The sequence below is a fragment of the Microcaecilia unicolor genome, chromosome 5 (assembly GCF_901765095.1).
Source record: "Microcaecilia unicolor chromosome 5, aMicUni1.1, whole genome shotgun sequence".
Taxonomy (NCBI): domain Eukaryota; kingdom Metazoa; phylum Chordata; class Amphibia; order Gymnophiona; family Siphonopidae; genus Microcaecilia; species Microcaecilia unicolor.
This window is the reverse complement of record NC_044035.1, coordinates 226,700,837-226,724,255: the sequence shown is the minus strand read 5'-3', so window position 1 is coordinate 226,724,255 and position 23,419 is coordinate 226,700,837. Positions and strand designations below refer to the sequence as shown.

The following is a 23,419-nucleotide window of genomic DNA, read 5'->3' as shown; positions in this document are numbered from 1 at the left end:
CTGCAGAGAACAGGAAAAGTTAGAAACAAACTATGACTAAATACAATAATTTTCAAGATAAGAAAATCTACTAATCCACTATGATTCAATCCTTAGTCACTAAAAGCCTGAGAAATTATTTGAAGTGTTGACAAGACTGCTGCAGGAAGGGGATGGAGATCAACAGTTTCTTTGTCCTATTTCAGGAAAGACGGTAATGGATTTTTTTTTGTTTGTTTCAAAAGTGGAGGATCTACATGGAGCGCCCAACCAATATGCAAAAGGAGGGAGCTGGGAGTCCAAGATCTGGATCCTCCCCCTTCACATTTTTAAAATTTGATCTTTCTGCATTTTACAAAATGAATCAACCAAATTCTTTATATAGAAATTTTCCAAAAATAAAGCAATAACTCAAAGTAACAAAATACCAATTCTAAGGCAATAAGGAAATCTTAAACTACAATAAAGAGAGTTCCAAGAAGAATAAACTCAGAGAATAGGCAAAGTAAGAAACATACACAAGAAATTAACTGCCATAAGCTTGGGCTAAACATAACCTCCCTAAACTTAACTCACATGTACTGGACCCAACGTGGCTGATACTGTACTCTGAATGAAGGTACATAATTAATTGGGATGGTTCATAAAATTTTAAAAGAAGCTTCTTGCAATTGTATCATACAATTACATGGAAAATGAAAAAAAAAAAGTTTGCACCCAGGGAAAGAATCTCCTGCTGCATGGTCAGGAACTGTTTCCTTCTTTCTTGGGTCTTTTTACTCATATCAGGAAAAATAAGAACTTTTGAACCAAAAAATTCCAAATTCTGATAGTGAAAATATAAACGCATGATAAAATCTTTATCCTACTCAAAGACAAAAGGTAGTACTTGTAGCAATGTAGTTTGTTCACAAAATCTCCAGACGTTTCCAACAAACCAGTGACATCCAATGTTGAGTCAGCAGCCTGATCAGATCTTCTGTCCTCCTTAACTGTCAGAATGTAAACACTGTTCAATCTTGGAGAATTTTCCAGAAACTTCAATAACTCTTTAAATATCTATAAAACAAATCTTCAGGTGATATAGAAAAAAATGTGTGGATAATTCAGTATTCTAATATTCAGATGCCTAGCTGCATTTCCATATTTGTCATTTTCATATGTATCACCAACACCAAGAAATAAAAAAGTCATGGGATAGGAATAGTGTCCTATTGTGGATTAATAACTGGTAAAAGATAGAAGACAGAAAGTAGGGTTAAATGGTCAGTATTCTGAATGGAGAAGAGTAGATAGTGGGGTTCCCCAGGGGTCTTTGCTGGGACTGATGCTTTTTAACATATTTATAAATAATCTAGAAATGGGAATAACTAGTGAGGTAATTAAATTTGCTGATGACACAAAGTTATTCAAAGTTGTTAAATCACAAGAGGGGACCTTTATTATGTGTATTTTCTGTATATCTGCATTAGATAAAGGTGGTGTATAAATAAAAAAATTCTAATTCTACAAGACTGGAAGATTGGGCATCCAAATGGCAGATGACATTTAATGTGAGCAAGTGCAAAGTGATGCATGTATGAAAGAGGAACACAAACTATAGCCACTTGATGCAAGGTTCCACATTAGTGAGTCACTACCCAAGAAAAGGATCTAGATGTCATCACTGTAACATTGAAACCCTCTGCTCAGTGTGCAGTGGCAGCTAAGAAAGCAAATAGAACGTTAGAAATTATTAGGAAAGGAATGGAAAATAAAAATGAGAATATTACAATACCTTTGTATCGCTCCATGGTGTGACCGTACCTCAAAAATTATGTACAATTCTGGTCACCACATCTCAAAAACGATAGAGCAAAATTAGAAAAGATAAAGAGAAGGGCAACAGAAATGATAAAGGGGATGGGATGACTTCCCTATGAGAACAGGCTAAAGAGGCTAGGGATCTTCAGCTTGCAGAAGAGATGGCTGAGGAGACGTGAATCGCTTGTTTACCCTTTCTAAAAATACAAGGACTAGGAGGCACGCAATGGAATTACTAAGTAGTAGTAGTAAATTTAACATAAATCAGAGAAAATATTTCTTCACTCAACGTGTAATTAAACTCTGGAATTTGTTGCCAGAGAATATGGTAAAAGCAGTCAGTTTAGCAGGGTTTAAAAAGGTTTCAGAATTTCCTGGTGTTGTTTTTTTGCTAAACGTTCATAAGCCATTATATAGATGGACCTGGGGAAAATCCACTTCTTATTTCTAGGATAAGCAGCATATAATCTGTTTTACTCTTTGGAATCTTACCAGGAACTTGTGACCAGGGTTGGCCACTGCTGGAAACAGGATACTGGGCTTGATGAGCTTTGGTCTTTCCCAGTATGGCAACGCTTTTGTTCTTCATCCTGGTCCTCTTTCATACTCCCACCACAATGCCGTGTACCTTCTCCCCCCCCATGTGTACACACCTTACAGCAACAATTTCTATCTCTTACACACCCCTGATGCTGATTCCCTCTCATTGTCTTTCATACAAATATAAACTTTAGCTGATACCCTCTCTCACTGCCAGTCCCTACTCACTCTCTCCAGCTGTCCTTTCTTCCTTCCTTCAATTTTTTTCACTTCTGCTCCTTCCATATGCTGACAGGCAACTGAGCCTCAAACCATGTCTCCTTTTCTGTTGACAGATCCTAACCTGTGATTTGAATGAGTTCAAAGTATAAACTAGGCCCCAGTGGCACAAGAGGAGGAGGATGTGTCCTAAGACAATAATAGTCTCCTCTTTCTCTAACTGGCCCAGATCAGCACTGGAGTTCTGACTAGGCAAAGGTATGGGGAATCAGGAAGAGAAGGGTGACCTGTCCATCTCCCCAGCCTGCTTCCGAGTTCCTAAAGGGTCAAATTTTGCAGCCAAATATTACTAGGCAATTGTACATGGGGGCCATATCCTGAATATGCTAGCATCCTGAATTTCATTCCTTGCTCACTGCCTGCACCACCTCTGAAACAGATGTTACTTTCTGGTATTACATGGCTTTCAGTCACTTTGAGCCACACAGTGCCCAGATTTCTCCATATTTCTCATGAGATTGGAAGAACAGTGAGGGAGTTCAGACACAGAAAGCCATGTGATGCTAGAAAGCAATAGCTTTTCTGGGGGCTGCCATGGCAACACTGGTAGTGAGCAAGGTGAGAGAAGGGGTGAGTGGGGATTGAGAGGTTGGCTGGGGTGGACGGAGGGCTGGGTGCTTGGAAGGTGGGGAAGGGATGGCTTGCTTGCTTGCTAGCTGGGAGGCCTGGTTGACATCTCAAAAAGAGTGAGACTAAAGGCTAAAGAATTATATTTTTCAGACAGTGGAGGGTATAAATCTAGAAAGATGGAATATTGCTTTGAAAATGAAAAAAAAAAGCAGCATAAAATGATGTGGTGGTTGGCTGGCTGGAGGAATGGCTGATTGAGGGCAGCTGGGACATGACCAAGGAAATTAGGGGGGAAGGGTGGCTGATTGGTGGACAGCATACTGATTGTTGATGTTAATTATTGTTTGGGATCCTATGGGCAGGGATGGGCCTAAGGGCTGGCAAATCAATGTACACAGACTTTGTCTGAGAGTTCATCTGGGTTTAAAAACGTTTTGGAAAAGGCCATAGTCTGTTACTGAGAAGGACATGGTAGCATGGAATGTTGCTACTAATTGGGTTTCTGCCAGGTGCTTGTGATTGTGACTGTTGGAAGCAGGATACTGGATAAGATGGACCATTAGTCTGAACCAGTATGGCTATTCTGTGTTCTTATGTTAGGATGATGCTATTTAGCTAACTAACGAAACTAAGTGTTGCATTAGAAAAAAGGCACCTGGAAGGAACAGGCTCCTTTGTTCACATTGGAAAGAGTCAAATAGCCTAAATTTTCAGAGTGGACTGTCCCCAGGATGCCACTCCTAGGTCTGGTTCTGCTTATGTACCCGAGCCCTAAACCATCTGAGTACCTATCAATGTCTCTGTTTGGATTCCTTGCTCTGGAATTAAGGAAACTAGGGGTCCCGATCATAAACTAACATTATATCCATAGCATAATATCATGAGTACTGGGCATATCACATGTAGAGATTAATCTAGCAGATATAAAATAAAACAATCTTACACCCAGGACCATCCTGAGCCAAAAATGTGCCCCGTGCAACACTCCCCTAGAGCTCCTATCCAATCCAATGTGTCACAGCCAAGCAAGGAAGGCAATGGACAGGACACAATTTTGGAGCCCCCGCCTCCCCTGCACCTTGTGCGGCCACACTGCCCACACATAGCTCACCTTGGTAATTGTAAAGGCAGGAAATATAGACGGGTATACATATTTGCGATCATCCAAAAGGGTGTCACTGAGTAATATGTATGTCACAAAATAATAGGGATCACTTAAAATTCAAGCCATTGTAGAAGAATTTCACAGTGTTTCTGCATCATTTACTATTGGCAGTGAACTTGGAGAACAGCTAAGTGAACCTCTAGCAGTAGTGACTATGTAGCATGGCTGAGTATTTCTGCACCCCTAATGACTACCATGACAATGATTTCATCACATGGTTGCTTGGTTCAGGAACATTTATTTATTTTTCCCTGCAGAGCACTGTAGAAAAAGAGAGATTATTGCAATAATACATCTACCACTGAACAGAAATGATTTTGTGAAAGGGCTGCATTCCGTTTTAAGCAGATCTCAATTCATTGATCCTGAATTTTGCTGACTACAGCTGCTTCCTACAATGTGATATGATGCACAACTCATCAGAGTAGGAATGATGAACTGTACAAGTGGAAAAGAAGCAAACTCTCTGTTTTTAAGGATGAATGTGCTAATAATCAGCTGCTCTGACTGCATTTCAAGCACATATCGCTCAGTAATGAAATTCAATTATTCACTTAGGACATAGGCATCATGCTGCATGTTTTTAGGAAGACAGCTCTGACCTAAAAGGTTTCTCTCCCATATCCCAGTTACTTTTGTATTACAGAGTTGTGAATTAAGGTACCAGGTACTGGAGTGCTTAGCCCAAAACAAAATCCAGAAACCTGAAGGTGTATGGGGGCTAGTCTCCTGCAGTGTGAATAGGACAGCCCCAGGGTTACACAATTATACCTTCCCCTTTGACTTTCAGATTTTTACCTACTTTAAATTAACAGTCCCCAATGCAAGGTTAATAAAAACCCAAGACTTCTTTTTAGTAAGACTAGCAATAATGTGAATATAAGAAGCATTCCTCTTCTAAACAGGATCTCAGTGTATGTTATAGGGTGGTGCTTCAGAAATATGAACACAGTAAGTGGTGTGGCATTACATTCTTGGCAGCCAGACTCCATTAAAGCTTCCAAAATAATAAAAGGGAAGGCTGAATGCTATCACTTTTATTACCCAGTTCTCATATAGAGGACAAGAGGTACAGAGGAGCACACGCAGAAAGCCACACAGTAGAGCCACTGACTGCATGGCTTCTACCAGAGTTTCCGCACAAAACACTGGTCGCGGAATGCAATGGTCAATAATCATGCCAGGGGCGTAGCCAGATACCCAATTTTGGGTGGGTCTGGGCCCAAGATTGGTGGGCAGAAGAAGTCCACCTTGTCCCACAAGTGATTTGATCTCTCCCTCTCTTGCCTGCATGCTATATGGTCTCTCAAATATCCCCCCCTACCAAACACATATACCTTTTAAATAGCAGATTTTCACCATCAACGAGCAGCAACTAGTACATGCTGCTCATGTTGGCCCCATAGCCTTCCCTCTGATGCAACTTCCTGTTTTTGCATAGGCGGGAATACATCAGAGGGAACGCTGTGGGGTCAGTGCAAGCAGTATGTATCAGTCACTGCTCACTGCAGATGAAGATCTGCTATTTACAAGGTATGCAGGAGGGTCAGTTGTTAGGAGTTTTCGGCTGGTGGGGCTTGGGGATCCCTGCCAGACACATCATAGGTATGCTGTTACTGGGTGGGCCTCTACACCACTGAATCATGCAAATTACTACCATGTTAAAATCTCAGACGTAATCCACAGCTCATTAAGAAATGTCATTATTTCTGTCAGTGCTTGAGAGGTGATTGGCTCACACACTGACAGGTACAGAGACATTTGAAAAAAAGAAAACAACCAGCAATAAACCAGCCTGACCCGACCCCCCCCCCCCCCCCATGATTCTAGCTAATGCACCTTCCTCACTAAAAATAAAGTGGTCTTTTCACAAAGGCATGCTGAAAAATGGCTTGCAGTAGAGTAGGCACGGGTTTGGGGCGTGCGCCGGTCCATTTTTTAGCGCACCTGTAAAAAAGGCCTTTTTTTTTCCGAAAATGGATGTGTGGCAAAATGAAAATTGTCACGTGTCCATTTTGGGTCTGAGACCTTACCACCAGCCATTGACCTAGCAGTAGACTCACATGGTAACTGGGCAGTAATAACTTACGTGCGACAAATGCCATTTGGCGTGCGGTCGTTACGCACGCCCGAAAATAAAAAAATATTTTTTAGACACGCATATCAGACAAGTGCCAAAAATGAAATTATTGCAAGAGTCATGCGGTAGTCGGGCGGTAACTCCATTCTGGCAAGCATTGGGCGTGCGTAGACACACGGCTTAGTAAAAGGGCTCCAAGGTGTCCTTGGTGTCTAGTGGTACCCTCGCAAACCTGAATTAAATAAAATTGTCCCTGCTGTGTAGTGGGGCCTCCCACACTCTGATCCGTCTCCAAGGCTTGGGGAAGGGTTGGGAGCCGCTACACACCAGGGATCTCTTTTTTCTAAATTGGGGACAGGGCTCAGGTTGAGAGGAGGGAGGGGGTCCACAAGACTACCAGGGATTTACGATGTAGGGGGGCAAGAGGAAGAGGGAGGGTGGGAGGCCACTAGACTACCGGGGCTTTTTTGTTATGTTAGGGGGTCAAATCGGTTTCGGGTGGAGGGAAGGACACTAGACTACAAGGGAACAAAGTAGAAAAATACTGGAGGCAAGGGGTATTGGGTCAGGTACTCCCTCTAACCCTTCTATACTGCATCAGTCCTGGTAGTAAACTTCTCATGCTGCAGACATCAGCACACAGGCTATTAGTTTTTCAGCATTGCTGCAGATTAGCTGTTTACCATGCATTTAAATATGATGTGTCCGGATGTCTAGTGCATGAGTTAATTTTGTCACTAAACCCCTTTCTGCATAATACAGCGCATAACAAGCACGTAGACTGCTCGTTAACTGCCCGCTGCAGCCTGCAGTAGCTTTCTGCATGGGCCCAGAGAGACTGGCAAATCGAGGAGGTCACACTAATCAGTGATAACCAAAAACTCATTGCTGGATGCCCTAAGAACTAGTCTCCATCTCCATCCTTTTGATGTGTTCTAAGAAAAAAATTGTAACAGTATGACCCAGGCACTATTTTTTGAGTATGAAAAGTTCTTGAAGTGCTTTTGGCCTAACTCAAATTAATATGCTTTCACTTCTTTAGGACCAAAAAAGGTATTTGTTAATTCTGCAAAAGGCTTTCAACTGCCTTTACCCAAAGTGTTCTATCTAAAGCTCCCTATCAACAGGAGGAGGGAAGGGAACAGCGTAACCTGTGCCATGAATCCTGCTGTTCTGGCTGAGCTGGTCTATGCTAATTGGAGTAAAAACAAGCATGGTTTAATGCTGTGCTTCTCTTTAATATTTGTTTTATCTTTCTGACCTTACTAATTGCTTTCTCCTGATATATATACAGAATTATATCTCCTCCTAACCAAGACACTCATATAACATTCTGGTAATTGAAACTGTGTTTTATGACCTACCAAATAAAGTAATCTATATGCCTCTTAGAAAGGACTCTGGGAACTAGGGATTTAAATTTCTTTCTTTGGCTCAGACTTAAAGAATATGTGATTACAGTGTAAATGAGAACAGTCAAGAAAATGAATCCTACAACTGTGGAAGCTCTAAGGCCATATGGATTGCCAGTGATTGCTTTCTATAGACAGAAAACCTCATTTCCATTTCTAGCTAGGGATATGAATTTGTTTTATGACATGGGAAATGCATGCACGATCAGGAAACAGTTATACTCTTTGGAAAGAGCATACAGTCCCGCTGTTGCTCCTGAAACCAATAAATAAATAAAATAAAGCCCAAAAGAAAATAAAAGTTCCTATAAACATGGGAAGCTAATTAAAACATTATTTTTGGGGTCACACATTCCTAGTCTTGGCTCAGTTTTGCACTCCTTGGGCTGATCATGGTTCAAACTGCAGCTAAAGAAGAACTCATGGGTCCATGCAGAAAGCATTACTATAGATTTAACCAGTTTCTACTGGTTGAGCAATACATACATGGTTTCAGCATGGATGTTAACTTGAGCAAATACTAAAAAAAAAACCAACAACAAACTGACCTGTAATCTAGTGACCCCCCTCTCTTTCCCCACTTCCAAAAAATTCCCTGTTAGTCTAGTAACCCCCCTCCTTCCCCCACTTCAAAAAATTCACATGTAGTCTAATGGGACCCCACCCCACTTAACCCTCCATTGCCCCTGGTACAAAATAAGTACCTGAATATATGTAAACCACTGTGAATGTAGTTGCAAAAACCTCAGAAAGGCGGTATTTCAAGTCCCATTTCCCCTTCCCCCTTGCTTAGGCCCCCCAGACCCTATACCTTAAATGAAGCAGGAGCAATGCCCAATTGCTCCTGCTTCTGGTGCTGTCATCTTCAAAATGGCAGTGCCCTGCCTCATGCTGTGAATTCTGGGATGTGTTAACAGAAAGCATTATTTTCATATGCGTGAAAAATGGGAAGAATACATAATACTGTTAATACAGTAAACATAACTTAAATGTTTCAAGTATCAACATTTTTCAACCAGTGTGCTGTGGCTGTTTCTCAGGTGTGCTGCGGGGACCCCAGAGATATGCTGCATCTTCTACCTGCACCGCATGCCCTCCGCCTTAACTGGAGTCTTTTAACCTCGCCGCCACTCCCCCCCCAACCGTCATCTTTCACCTGCACCCCCCACCCATCAAAGTCCACCAACGTTTTATTCATTTCCTTCTCCCCCAACACTCTTTCAACCTTCCCATTAAGTACCAGCAGTGTCAGCGATCAAGGCAGGCCAATCCTGGAAGCTTTCTTTCTGCAGCTCCCACTTGCTCTGATACAAAACTGCAGAAGACAGCTTCAGGGAGCAGCCTGCCTAGATTGCCAATGCTGCTGGCACTGAATGAAAAAGCTGAAAGAGCTTCAGGGAGAGGAGGAAAGGCATAAAGGTAGTTGCTGGACCTCGGCGGGGGGGGGGGGGCACAGGTAGAAGATGCTGGTTCTCAGGGGGAGGCGGGCGCAGGTGGAAGATGGCAGTTCTGGGGGGAGGGCATGGGCAGGGCCACCGAGAGACTGAGCTGGGCCTGGCATTCCCCCCCCCCCTGGGGCCGCCGCCCCCCCAATCCCTACCATTGTTGCTCCCCTCTCCTGCTCTCAGGCCGCCGGCAATGCAGTCCCCGGTCTCACCTGCCTGCCCTCGGCTCTGTAGATAGCCCCCCCCCCCCCGTCCTCCACCGTGACCGGGCCCCCTGCAGTCAAATCGGCAGCGCCTCAGTCACCTCCATGTGAAAGCAGCAGATCGCCTCCCTTCGGACCCTCCCTCACTGTGTCCCGCACTCCAGGGGATCCCCTGCCAAATTTCTGCCCTGAGCTCCACCCATGTCTAACACCAGGTCTGGCATCTGTATATTCCAAAAACTGACATATTTTAATCAATAAACAGAGAAATAAAATTATTTTTGTACCTTTATCTGGTCATTTTATTTATGCTTTCTATTGTATTGGTCCCAGTATCAGGTTTCTGCTTTCCTCTGCCTTCTCTTAACTCTCTTGCCAGTGTCTCCTGTCCAATTAAATTTCTCCTTTCTCCATGTCCATCTCCCCTCTCTGTCTCTATCCTCCTCCCATGTTCAACATCTCCCTTTCCTGTGCTCTTTTATCCATCCCCTATATTCAGCATCTCCCTTCTGTGTCCATATCCCTCCTCCTAAGTTCTGCATGACCCCTCTGTATCCCTATCTCTCCATATCCAAGATCACCCATGTGATCATCTCCTACCTTTTTCAGTATCGTCCCTGGGTCCCTAGCCTCCCGTATTAACAATGTTTAATAAACATCATCATTTTGTGTCCATATCCATCCCAGTGTCCAACACCACCCCTTTGAATCCTTGTCCCTATGCCCCCAACCACTACTACTACTACTACTTAACATTTCTAGAGCGCTACTAGGGTTACGCAGCGCTGTACAGTTTAACAAAAAGAACAGTCCCTGCTCAAAGGAGCTTACAATCTAATGGGCGAAATGTCAAGTTGGGGCAGTCTAGATTTCCTGAATAGAGGAACGGTGGTTAGTTGCCGAAGGCGACATTGAAGAGGTGGGCTTTGAGCAAGGATTTGAAGATCGGCAGAGAGGGGGCCTGGCGTATGGGCTCAGGGAGTTTATTCCAGGCATGGGGTGAGGCAAGGCAGAAAGGGTGGAGCCTGGAGTTGGCGGTGGTGGAGAAGGGTACTGAAAGGAGGGATTTGTCTTGAGAGCGGAGGTTACGGGTAGGACCGTAAGGGGAGATGAGGGTAGAGAGGTAGTGAGGGGCTGCAGGTCGAGTGCATTTGTAGGTTAATAGGGGAGTGTGGTAGCCGTGTTAGTCCACTGTTAAGGTTATCAATAGAAATCAAACAAAATAAAACATGGAAAAGAAAATAAGATGATACCTTTTTTATTGGACATAACTTAATACATTTCTTGATTAGCTTTCGAAGGTTGCCCTTCTTCCTCAGATCGGAAATAAGCAAATGTGCTAGCTGACAGTGTATATAAGTGAAAACATTCAAGCATTACTATGACAGTCTGACAGGGTGGGAGGAGGGGGGTGGGTAGGAAGTATGCACCCAGGGAGAATCTGCTACAGTACCAAGAATATTGCCTCCTCCCTCAAAACACCCAGGGAGAATCTGCTACAGTACAAAAAGAAAAAATCCACAGACAGAATCCCGCTTGTAGTGACATACAATCCAGAGCTGGAAAAACTGAGGAAAATCATAAGAGATCTACAACCTATACTCCAGGAGGATGAATTACTGAAAGAGATATTCCCATCCCCACCGGCCTTCCGACAGCCACTTCTACTGGAAGAGATGGAGAAGAAGAAAGAGAAAGTAGAGACCATGGAAATGAGATAAAAGAAAGGAAAGAGAGGAGGATCAGGCAGCTCTATCTCATCATCCATGTAAGTAGGGGACTTGCAGTTCTGATTTCTTACTAAACAAGACTCTGCATGCAAAGAGGTAATCCCAGAACTGAATCAACCTTGCTAGGCAAATCTAGAGCCAAACATTTAGCATAATTCTCTTTCAGTTTTAGCACTAGGGAATAATATCCTTTTGTGACATCATTTTGCCCTTGAGATGCTCAGTTGCTCCCGCAAAAGTCTTATGCAGATTAGGACTTCAGGTTTATATATTGTGAGCTGTCTCAATTTAACCCTTTAGTGTCCAATGTTCCCATTAATCTGTTCCCATATGGCTTATTACGGGCACATTGGACACTAAAGGGTTTTAACAGCAAAGTGATCTAAACAGCACATTAAGGTAGAAAGTGACTGCCTGATATTCAGCCGCAGCAGTCAGCAGTTTTCAAGTTATTAGCAGCTATGGTTCAGGCACCTGCACTGAATATCCAGGTCAGCTGCAGACCCAAAACTTATTCAGGTACCAGCCAATAGTCAGTGCAAGCACCCACACAGCTAAGAGGGCAAAGACAGTGTCGATGTAGATATGTGGACACCATCACTGAATATGGCTGGTGCCTGCATAACTGCTGGCTCCTCCCTGATCCACAACCCCAGACCACTCCAGCACTACCTGAACAGTACCGTGGCAATTAGAGAGTGTATTGAGTGGCATTGCCTGGCTAGGTGCCACTGAATAGTTCCTCCTAGCCCATTGATCAGTGTTTAAGCAGGAAGGAGCCTCTCCTGCTTGCTTAAACCCTTTTGAATATGTATTAAGTATAAACTCCAATTGTGGGTAAACTGATGTGCAACTGTCAAGCTGTTGCAACTCTTGTGCAATATTTTTATATGCAAACTCTTAATTGACAACATCAGCATGTTTCTGGTTCTTTCTTCCCCGAAATAGGAACTGGCAAGGCTGGTATTAGGGGTGGGGGGTTTGAGAGGGTGAAAAGAGAACCATGGCAATTAAACTGGTTCCAGAGCCACAGAGGGCCCCAAGCCTGCCTGAAGCTGAAGAAGGTATAGCCTGTATGTGGGCTTTGAGACCCCTTCCCATGTTTCTGCCCTGGGCTCCAACATATACCAAAGTATATTAGAATGGAGGACGTTTTTTAATTTTCTTCTTTCAGTTAGCATTTGATATATAGTTATTTCGGTTCCATGTTTTATTTATTGACATTAATATCCCACATTTTCCCAAGCAAACTCGGGTTCAATATGACTTACATCCATTATTCTGCACTACAGTGATAAGATGACATGCTGTTTTACACACAAGGAATGTTATAAGAATCACCACCAATACGACCATCGAGTAAAACAGCCTTCCACAGTAGAAGAAAAAAGCAAAGGAACATCCATACCCATTATCCCTAAGCATTCAACTTCACTACTTACTTTCCATTAATTAGATGAGAAGGGTAAGCTGTATGAGGTTTCCTAAGAGCTATGGTTCAGTTTTATTTTTTTAAGTAGAATGGGTGTTTTGGATTTGATTGTGTTAGGTCTTTTCTATCACATTTATGGGGTTCTTTTATATTTCCTTAAGTTATTATTGTAAACTGCTTAGATCTACACCTGGCTTGGTGGTATATACAATTTTTAATAAACAAACATATGTAACACTGATCCTAGGCATCACAAGGGATCAGAAAGGCCTCTACCAATAGATCTCTGGCGTGGAACTGAGATGTTTCCTATTCCTAACTGTGCTTACCTGACTGACCATTGGGCAATTCAAAAGAATAGTTGGGAAATAAGACCAAATCTGGACAGACTTAATGGTCTGGGTCCCGTAGATAACAGAGACAGATCAGGATCAAGGCTGGAGTGGGCTATTCACTGCAACAAATGCTGGGGCAAAGTTACTTGACATACTTCAGTAGCACATAATCAGAAAAGGTTTGGAAAAGTATGCATCAGGGCTGTCACAAGGGGTAAGCCAGACAGGTGGCTTCCTGGGGTACTGTGCTACCCTTTTGAATCATTGTCTGTGAGTCTAAAAGAACACAAATGTTGAAGGCAACCTTTGCCTGGAAGGTTTGCTGCTACTTACCTGTTTTGGGAAATAATTGAATCTTTAAATTCAGGAAAGAAAATGTTAGGTTATTCCTTACTCATAATTTTGTATCCTGGAACTTACTTCCATCATAGTTGAGGGTTGCAAATTTGGCCTGCTTTTCAGCACAGCCTGCACTGTTGCATACTCTCATCTGCATCTCATACCACAAGGCTTCCTGGAGGTCATACAAGATGTAGGACTTGGATAGGGATGTGCGCTGAGCAGTGGTCCACATGCTGGTCCCAAAGGGCCTGTACTCCAGAGTAAATGAAGTGATTGGGCAGCCACCATCATTCCAGCCAATCAGGTTTAATCTCACCCGAGTGGTGTTAATACTGGCAAAGAGTTCATGTTCCTTTGAAAACTGGGGTTCTACAAAAGAAAAAAACATTGTATCTCATGTGAAATACCAGTGATAGCCATTAAATACACAGAAAGATTGATCAGGTAGACCTGTATTGATTTATTTGTGTTTTTCATTTTGCTATGAATTGATTATTTTTATTTTTCCTATTGCATTTCTGTATTATATTTTTCTAACCCTGTTTCAGTGCAAGGTTTGGGACAGCCCATCATGAAACTGCTGACATTATCATTTTCCCTTTGCTCCCTCTTCCTCCACCATCATGTCCCCTTCTCATCATCATCTTCCCTTCCCTTATCTCCCCAGTACTAACTTCTTTTCTATCCTCCTTTCTAAAACAATCATCATTCCTTCCTCAGGAAAAACTGGTGAGCAGGAAAAATCAGGCAAGCAGCACTTTCTACACTTGCTGCTGCTGCTACCTCCTCCTCTGTTGGCTTCCTTGTAAAGTCAGAACCATAGGGTTCTGTAGGCTTCTGAGACCACCTGATCCAGCATGTTTCCAATCTCAGAAGGAAGAAAGGCAGAGGCAGTAAGAAGTGACACACACATATATATATATATATTAAATCAACAAACTTCCTTACACAAGTTGGGAACTTCTGAGTTGGTGATTCACTGAATAACTAAGATTTATTTTTTATTTTTGTTACATTTGTACCCCGCGCTTTCCCACTCATGGCAGGCTCAATGCGGCAGGCAATGGAGGGTTAAGTGACTTGCCCAGAGTCACAAGGAGCTGCCTGTGCTGGGAATTGAACTCAGTTCCTCAGGACCAAAGTCCACCACCCTAACCACTAGGCCACTCCTCCACTCAAGATGGCACTGACTACATGTCATTATAGCCAGGAAGACAGTTTTTAACAAAGAAGAAATACATTCTTTAGTGATATCACAAAATAAAGCCATTTAAAATTTTCACTCTACCCATGCCACCTGAGATAAATCATACTGGTCTTCTTTATGGCAGCCCTTACTATAACAGGTACTCTATTGATTGTAGAGCACTTAAGAATGAGCAGAAAGCTTCTATAGCCTTATTAATTGTTTGGCAAAAATAGAAAGAATAAAACAACAGATGTTTCACAGCTCCTTATCCTAAGCTGTTCTGTGACCTATAAGAGCAAGCAGGGTCAGCATGAGAAGTGAAGAAAGCATTGCAAACTGAAATGCATGGCAGAAGGATCCTGGAATATGATGAATATGATTCCTGGGGGAATTCTGTAGTACTGTATTGTGCAGAACTGATGTTCCCTGCAGAATTTAGGGGGTCTTTTATTCAGGCGCGCTAGCGTTTTTAGCACACACTAAATGTGCTAGAGACGCCAATGTATTCCTATGTATTTTTAGCGAGTGCTAAAAACGCTAGTGTGCCTTAGTAAAAGACCCCCTCAATGTGTCCATATAGAGCCTAACCCTCAGTAATATCCTATCTCAAAACAGCAATAAACAACCATGGTGCCATGCTACAAATGGTTTTTTTATTGCTGTTTTGAACTATTCTGTGGTGCTGGGACATTATTGAGGGGTTTGTTGATTATTGTTCCCCCAACAAAACATTTGTATGCCTTAGACTGAGAGATTACAAACACTAATAAAGGAAGCAGATGCAATGAAAGTGTGTGGTAACAAAATAATCTCACTAAAAATTACAAAATACGGAGGGCAACATCATAAATATGCAGTGCTTTTTTTGTGCCAGTACGCAACGGTACGGCGTACCGGCACCTTATTTTTTGCCCTGCACTTCCTCTCAGTCCCCCAGGGGCGTGGTGTGCTGGAGCCGGCTCGTAAGAGCTCTTGCGAGCCGTTTGTTGTGGCAGGTGAGCCGGCGGTAAGTGAGGTAAGCATGGCAGGAGGGCACCACAAGCCATGCTTACCTCATATCCCGCACTCTGGGGGGGGGGGGGGGGGGTAAATCGGCGTTGATCATTTACCTCTGCAGCAGCCGCAGTGAAAGGCTGTCTCTAGCCTTCCCTTCATTTCCAGTCAGTGTCCCGCCTTCTTCTAATGTCATTTCCTCTTTCCGCGAAGGCGGGACAATGACTGAAAACGAAGGGAAGGCTAGAGACGGCCTTTCACTGCGGCTGCTGCGACGGAGTCAGGGGAGCAAGGACGAGGAGAATCGCTGGGTGGGTATGGATGCCTGGAGGGGGGGCAGGGGAGCGAAGGGAATCGCTGGGTGGGTATGGATGCCTGGAGGGGGGGCAGGGGAGCGAAGGGAATTGCTTGGTGGGTATGGATGACTGGTGGGGAGGCAGGGGAGCGAGGAGAATCGCTGGGTGGGTATGGATGCCTGGAGGGGGGGGTAGTGGAGCAAAGGGAATCACTGGGTGGGTATGGATGCCTGGAGGGGGGCAGGGGAGCAAAGGGAATCACTGGGTGGGTATGGATGCCTGGAGGGGGGCAGGGGAGTGAAGGGAATCGCTGGGTGGATATGGATGCCTGGAGGGGGGGCAGGGGAGCGAAGGGAATTGCTTGGTGGGTATGGATGACTGGTGGGGAGGCAGGGGAGCGAGGAGAATCGCTGGGTTGGTATGGATGCCTGGAGGGGGGGGGGTAGTGGAGCAAAGGGAATCACTGGGTGGGTATGGATGCCTGGAGGGGGGCAGGGGAGCAAAGGGAATCACTGGGTGGGTATGGATGGCTGGAGGGGGGCAGGGGAGAGAAGAGAGTTGCAGGACATGGATGGAGGAGAGGGAAGGGAGAGAGAAGAAATTCTGGACATGGAGGGTGGGGAGGGAAGAGTGAGGAATGAGATGAGATGAGGGAAAAGGAAGAGAGGAGAAAAACTGCACATGGATGAAGAAAATAGGCAGAAGCTGGATCCAGTGGACAGTCAAGTCTGCGGAGGACCCAGCTTTTACTTACGGATGTAAGACAAGAAATGAAGAAGAAAGGCGGAAAGTAAAGAAATAAATGGAAAGGAAGCCCCGGAAACGGAGTTAAGGGAACAGATAGAGAGCAGCAGAATCAGAGACTGGGACCAATATGGAAAGAAAAACAAAGTCACCAGACAACAAAGGTAGAAAAAATCATTTTATTTTCATTTTAGTGTTTGAAATATGTCCAATTTGAGAACTTACATCTGCTGTCTTATTTTGCACTGGGTATACTGGAGCTGTAACAGCTTACAGAAATTATTTATAATGAAAAAAATCAGTTATTTTGTTCTCCTATACTAGTATAATATTTTCAATGATGTCTGTTTATATGCGCCATAGCTGGTATAAGGGGTGTGGCTAATGTGGGTGTGGCTAGCATAGGGGTGGGGCCATATGTGGTGACCCCGCCCATAATGAGTACCGGCACCTTTTTTCTACAAAAAAAGCACTGTAAATATGAATGTTTCAGCCATGGGACCTCTTAAAGCACACAGCTTTTTGAAGTCTGAGGCTTTAAGACAAAGTTACAATTATTTGTCAGACCTCCACCACCACCACCACCACCACCCTAATAAAAACTGACTTTTAATTATATTTCAAAAAATCTTTCTACAAAGCTGCACCAAAACCAGTAAATCTTCAATTCAAAACAAAAGTAGTAACACTGATGTAGAAAATCAGTACCGAGGCATGTGGAAACATCCAACGCTCACAAAAAATCAAGAATAGTGTTCCAGCATCAAGCCTGCTTCCATGGTTGACAACAAGTAGAGGCATTCACCGGCAATTTCCTAAAAACAACAACATCAAACAAACAAACAAACAAACAACATTAAAACATCCACGCACTGCCAAAAGAATGAATTGTAAGGAATAAAACTTGCAATTAACTCGGGAAATATCAGTTAATCTTCTTCATTATGACTTCAAGCACCCGCCGGTTCACACACTGGAGAATTTAAACAAAGCTACCAGTGTAATCATGGTGACGTCAATTAGAAAAAGCAACGAAAACTTTATCAACTAAGACACTCAGATGAAAAGCGCAACCAGATCCAAAATCTGCAAATAGAAATTCTTTCACATCCATGATTCTAGTTAAACCCCGAGGTTCTAAAGTAAAGAGAAGATAAATCCACCACTTCTCCCTCTGCAATAAGCGAAAGTTAGTCACCTCCTCGTGACTAAATAGGGACCGCTTCTAGTACTACAAAATGAAGTAAGTCATTGAAAGAGTGGGAAAAAGATAAGTAATGCGAAAGCACTGGGGCTGATATATCTTGTCATTGCAAATTGCTCCAATGTTCAATCACTCTATTGTGAACAGATCTCAAAGTTTTCCCCACGTAGACAAGGGAACTCGGACACTAGACAGCATACGCCACATGTAAGGTCTGACAAGTAGATGAATGATTCAAATGAATCAAAATTGAGTTCAACTTCAACAAAATACCAGAAACGATGAACCATATACACTGCAGTGCCCACAAGGCAAATGTCCCTTATTTCCTACTGAGGACTGTTTGGATGGTACAAGAGGTAAATATGAAGGCACCAAAATGTCACGCAAAATTTTACCCCTCTTAAATGCAAACATGGGGGAGGGGTGTAAAACAATCATACAGTTGTAAAATATACCAATATTTCAATATCACAGCACAAGCTTTGAGAAGGTATCCCCATGGGCCAAATTTTTGCAATTGTGCAGTGTATGTTCTACAGCGCAGGAGTTTAAACTCTTGTGATAGGGCGGTAACCGAGGCCCTAGGGAGAAGCAGCAACCCCCAGAACTACAATACCCAGAACCCCTTGGGAGACTGAAAGAGAAGGGCAGGCTTGAAAACCCAGAAGGGAGTTTTAGCATTGACAGGAGCGGGAGTAGCTCAGGGAAAGGTGGGCCATTTAACCCATTCACCAGTAGGGGGAGCAGAAGAGAAGAAGCCCAATTCCTGTGGCTGCGAAAGCAATCCATGGAGTATGTGGAGGAGGGTAGGACCTGCCTCCAGAACTTCCTTACCGAGAGGAGCAAGCTACCATGAATTGGGAAAATACAAATCCAGACCTTTCCAGCACTTAAAGGCAGTGTGGGAAACCATATAAGTTTTGTTACTGTGAAATGGGAGGTGAACTACCTGCCCTGATTGTTGCAGGGCACCTGAAGTGCACTGGAGAAGGATTTAATTGTTGTTGTTTTCTTGATGAACCTTCTGAGTTGAATTGTCTGAACTGTCTGGGACAAAGAGAAGGGGGGGGGGGGGAACTGGTAACAAGCCCTTTCAGGGGCCCCTCTTGGAGGGGGGAACCCCACACTGAATTTTGAGGAGAATGCTTTTGAACTGAGTTTTGAATGGAGTATTTGAACTAAGCTGGAACCCTGTGAGTGGAACAGGCTTCCCGTGGACAAACTCTAGCGGAATCAGAAGATCCTCTTACACTCCAAGCATCCCAGTTATTTTCTCACTTTTTGGAATGTGGTTACCCTTACAGAACATTGAAAAAACCTTATAAACATGCCCAATAGCAGAGAACTGCTACTTGTTGTTTCCCCGTGTCGTGAGCCCTCTGGAAGACCTCTCTGTGTGTTACCATACTCTCCCCAGGCACATTATGTTCACGCTGTGATATTGAAATATTGGTATATTTTACAACTACATGATCATTTTCCATCCCCCCCTGTTTGCATTTAAGGGGGGTAAAAATCTGAGCTTGGTGCCGGTGGTTCATCATTTTACAGTATTCGAGTTGAACTCAAATCTTGATTTATCTAAATCATTCATCTACTTGTCAGACTTCATGTGTGGCGTATGCCCTTTGGTGCCCGTGTTCCTTTGTCTGTATGGAGAAAACTTTGAGATCTGTTCACACTAAATTGATTGAACATCGGAGCTGTTTGCAACGACAAGATAAATCAGCTCCAGTGGTTTCATATTGCTTATTTTTTTTCCCACTCTCTCAATGACTTACTTCCTTTTGTAGTGCTAGAAGTGGTCCCTATTTCTCCATGGGGAGGTGACCCTAACCTTCGTTTATTGTAGCAGGAGAAGTAGTGGATTTATCTTCTCTCTACTTTAGAACCTCGGGGTTTACGGATGTGTACGAATTTCTACTTGCAGTTTTTGATCTGGTTGCGCTTTTCTCTTCATCTCTGAGTGTCTTAATTAATAAAGTTTTTGTTGTTTTTTTCTAATTGATGTCAACACTGATAGCTCTGTTTAAATTCTCAGGTGTTTGAACTGGCAGGTGCTTGAAGCCATAATGAAGAAGGTTAATGGGTGTTTCCTAGGTTAATTGTATGTTTTATTCCTTATAATTCATTCTTTTGGCAGTTCACAGATCTTTTAATTTTGTTTGTTTGATGTTGTTTTTAGGAAGCTGCCAGTGAATGCCTCTACTTGTTGTCAACCCCAAAGCAGGCTTGATTCCAAAACGCTTTGCTTGATTTTTTGTGAATGTCGGGTGTTTCCACATGCCTCAGCACTGATTTTCTAAATAAGATAAGTGTAACTACTTTTGAATTGAGGATTTACTGTTTCTGATGCAGTTTTGAAAAGATTTTTTGAAATATAATTAAGTCAGTTTTTATTAGGGTGGAGGAAGTCTGACAAATGATTATAATTTTGTCTTAAAGCCTCGGACTTGGAACAGCTGTGTGCTGTAAGAGGTCCCAAGGCTGGAGCGTTCATATTTATGATGTCACCCTCTGTATTTTTGAAATTTTTAGTGAGATTATTTTGTTATCACGCACTTCCATTGTATCTGCTTTCTTTATTGGTGTTTTATGTTTTTGTACTTCAAAGGAAGTTGCTTTTCCTCTTTCTGTTAGTTTAGATAGAGAGATTGACATACAGGGCCTGATATTCAAGCCACAGGAGTTAGCCCGGCTAACTTCTGTGTTTGGAATGGAGCCTAGATATTCAATGCCAGGCCATTTCTGGTGACCAGCATTGAATATGTGGTTTAATTTTGGACATTCAAACTTAACCAGCCATGCTGATATTCAGCACTGGCTGGTTAAGTTTGAACCAGATAAAGATGGGCCTGGTATTCATGCGGCCAAATATGGCCACCAAACTTAGTCGGTGATGGTTTGAAAATCAGCAGGTAGACAGTTATATCATGCGATATGACGGCTATCTGTTAGTGGTTCACCACGAAGTTTCAGCAGGTCATGGTTGGCCATGTCCCACTGAAAATTCACGGATAGCTGGTTATGCGGCATTTAACAGGCCAGGTGCCAATCCTGGCTGGCTAAATGCTTTTAAATATCTGTTACCGTTTTCATCTCCAACACCTCCCGCAGGAGGGCATTCCAAGTATCTACCACCCTTTTCTGTGAAAAGATACTTCCTGACATTACTCCTGAGTCTGCCCCCCCTTCAACTCATGTCCTTTAGTTCTACCGCCTTCCCATCTCCGGAAAAGGTTTGTTTGTGGATTAGTACCTATAGGATAACATATTAATGCTATAGTACATAACTACAAAGGGAAATGGAATGATATACTGCCTTTCTGTGGTTTTTGCAACTACATCCAAAGCGGTTTACATAGTACATACAGGTACTTATTTGTTCCTGGGCAATGGAGGGTTAAGTAACTTGCCCAGAGTCACAAGGAGCTGCAGTGGGAACTGAACCCAGTTCCCTAGGATCAAAGTTTGCTGCACTAACCAGTAGGCTCAAAGGGCGTACATATGGGTGAAGCATGGGAGGGGCATGGTGTGTCAACTTCTGTGCACAAAATTACAGAATAAATTATGCACGTTATTAGATGCATCCATTTATGTTAGCCACAGACCAGGTATAAATGGTCACACCAAAATTTAGGCTCACCAGTGCAGGTTTATGCTAGCATTCTATAAGGGAATCAGGGCACTTAGATGCCATTATAGAATAGGCGCTCCCCGCACTACATTGTGGCACCTAAATTGAGGTGTCCTGTTAAAGAATTAACCCTAAAATGTGCACTCACACCACCGCCCTTGTAAGTAGCCAGCACATGTCTCCTCTACAAGCCCTTCCAAGGGGCAGGCCCTCAGGAGGCAAAGCTTGTGTCTAACACCAGCTACAATCATGTGCTCCGTGGAGCCAGAACCTTTTCAGCTCACAGTTCATACTTCCTCAGGTAAACCATAGGACGTGGTTAGGACGTTTAGCACAGCTGGGTTTAAAAAAGGTTTGGCCAAGTTCCTGGAAGAAAAGTCCATAAAGTAATAATTAGCCAGGTAGATTTGTGGAAAAGCCATTGCTTATGCCTGGGTGTGAGGAAGAAGAAATCAATATACTCTTCGGTATTGGCTAGGTAATTTTAATGACTCAGACTGGCCATTGTCCAAGACTGGATGCTAGGCCTGATGGACATTTACTCTGGCTCAGTATGATAAATCCTATGTTCTTATATAAACCAAACAGTTGATCCAACTACAATATTATTCCACTTCTAATTCTGATCTTCTTATTAATTTCCAACAGAATAACAGAACTAAAAATCCATGTATACAGTGGAGCAAAATCAGGACTGGATAAGCTTGGTTGGTTAATCAGAAACATGGTGGCAATTCTAGTGTAGGCCTTCACCAGTGTCCTGGTGCAAATGGTCAACAGATTCAGTTTACAAGAACAATTTTCCTTAGCTTCCCACTCTTGCCTTTGCTCTTGCCTTTCCTCCCTCCTCCAACGATCTTCTCCAATACATTACCCCTGCACCCTGACCTGTACCTTTAAAATAAATGAAAAAATAGTGGAAACTGCCATCCTCTGTTTTGAAAATGGAAGAAGGGTAGCATGATTCTTTCAGAGAACAGGGAAGCTGCGAATTAGGCAGAGTTGGGGTTAGAGGGCCTGGTTACTGCAGCCTCTTGTTTAGCGAAGGGATTAAAGACAAGAAAGATCTTGGGGATTCACTATGTCAAGTGGGGGGTGGGGAGAGGGGTGAGGATGAAATAAATTTGGTAGAATTATATTTCATTGGGGTGGCACTGGCAATTGCCAATGCCAAGGCCCCTTGAAACTTTGGTATCATTTACATGTCCCCAGGTATCACTAAGTCCTTCATGACAGGATAAATCTCTGTCAGCATTAGAGTGGATGTTATTGGTGCTAGTACAAGAAACAGAGACAGATGATTCACTGCCTCCTATAACTTCCTGTTCAACATCTCCTCAAATACTGCCAATGCCAAGACTGGATGGCTTATAGGAATAGCACAATCCTCCTGGGTCACTTGATGTTGCAGAGGATGAGGGTCCTCTTTCTGGGAGTGATGAGGAGGTGGAACAGTGGTTACTATAGTTTCCCTGCTCCCAGCATCGAGTGCTGACAGGGACTGATATTGATGCTTTTTTATCTTTGCTCAACACTGTGTATCAGTGTCATCAGATGCAAGTACCAAAGCACTGGAATCCAATAATGATATCTGCTAGGACTTTGACAGTATCACTCATACCGATGGCAGCCATACAGTCTAGAAGTAAGGTTGAGTTCAATATCTGAGTTATGAAAAAAGTAATTCCTCTTGTAATAGAATTACATTGTTCAATTTCGATAATTAAGCTTTGTACATTTGTGTTTTGGGTCATTAATGGCTTAGAACCTTAATATATGGTTTATTAAATGATATACAGCCTTCCGTGCAAACATCAAGGTGGTTTACAATCAAAATTTCCAATAAACATAAAGAAAATAAATGGAACGCCAGTATTTCCTTAAAAGAAGACCAAGACAACGTAAGAGAGGGTAGCCCATACAAGAGGCGAGATCATAGCATGCTGAAAGAACTCATCACTCCATTTTTCAAAGAGAGATAAATATATGTGCCACTCTCCTATTCTAACTCTTCAACTGTAATTACTAGAATGAGTTA

General features: G+C 43.0%; 1 protein-coding gene across 1 annotated transcript in view; it reads right to left on the bottom strand.

Moving 5' to 3' along the window:
* DSCAM (DS cell adhesion molecule) overlaps positions 1 to 23,419 on the bottom strand; it is a 999,367-nt gene that overhangs the window by 131,498 nt on the left and 844,450 nt on the right. The window contains 1 exon segment of the mRNA XM_030205023.1: positions 13,394 to 13,684. Within this exon segment, the coding sequence (XP_030060883.1) occupies positions 13,394 to 13,684 (291 nt within the window).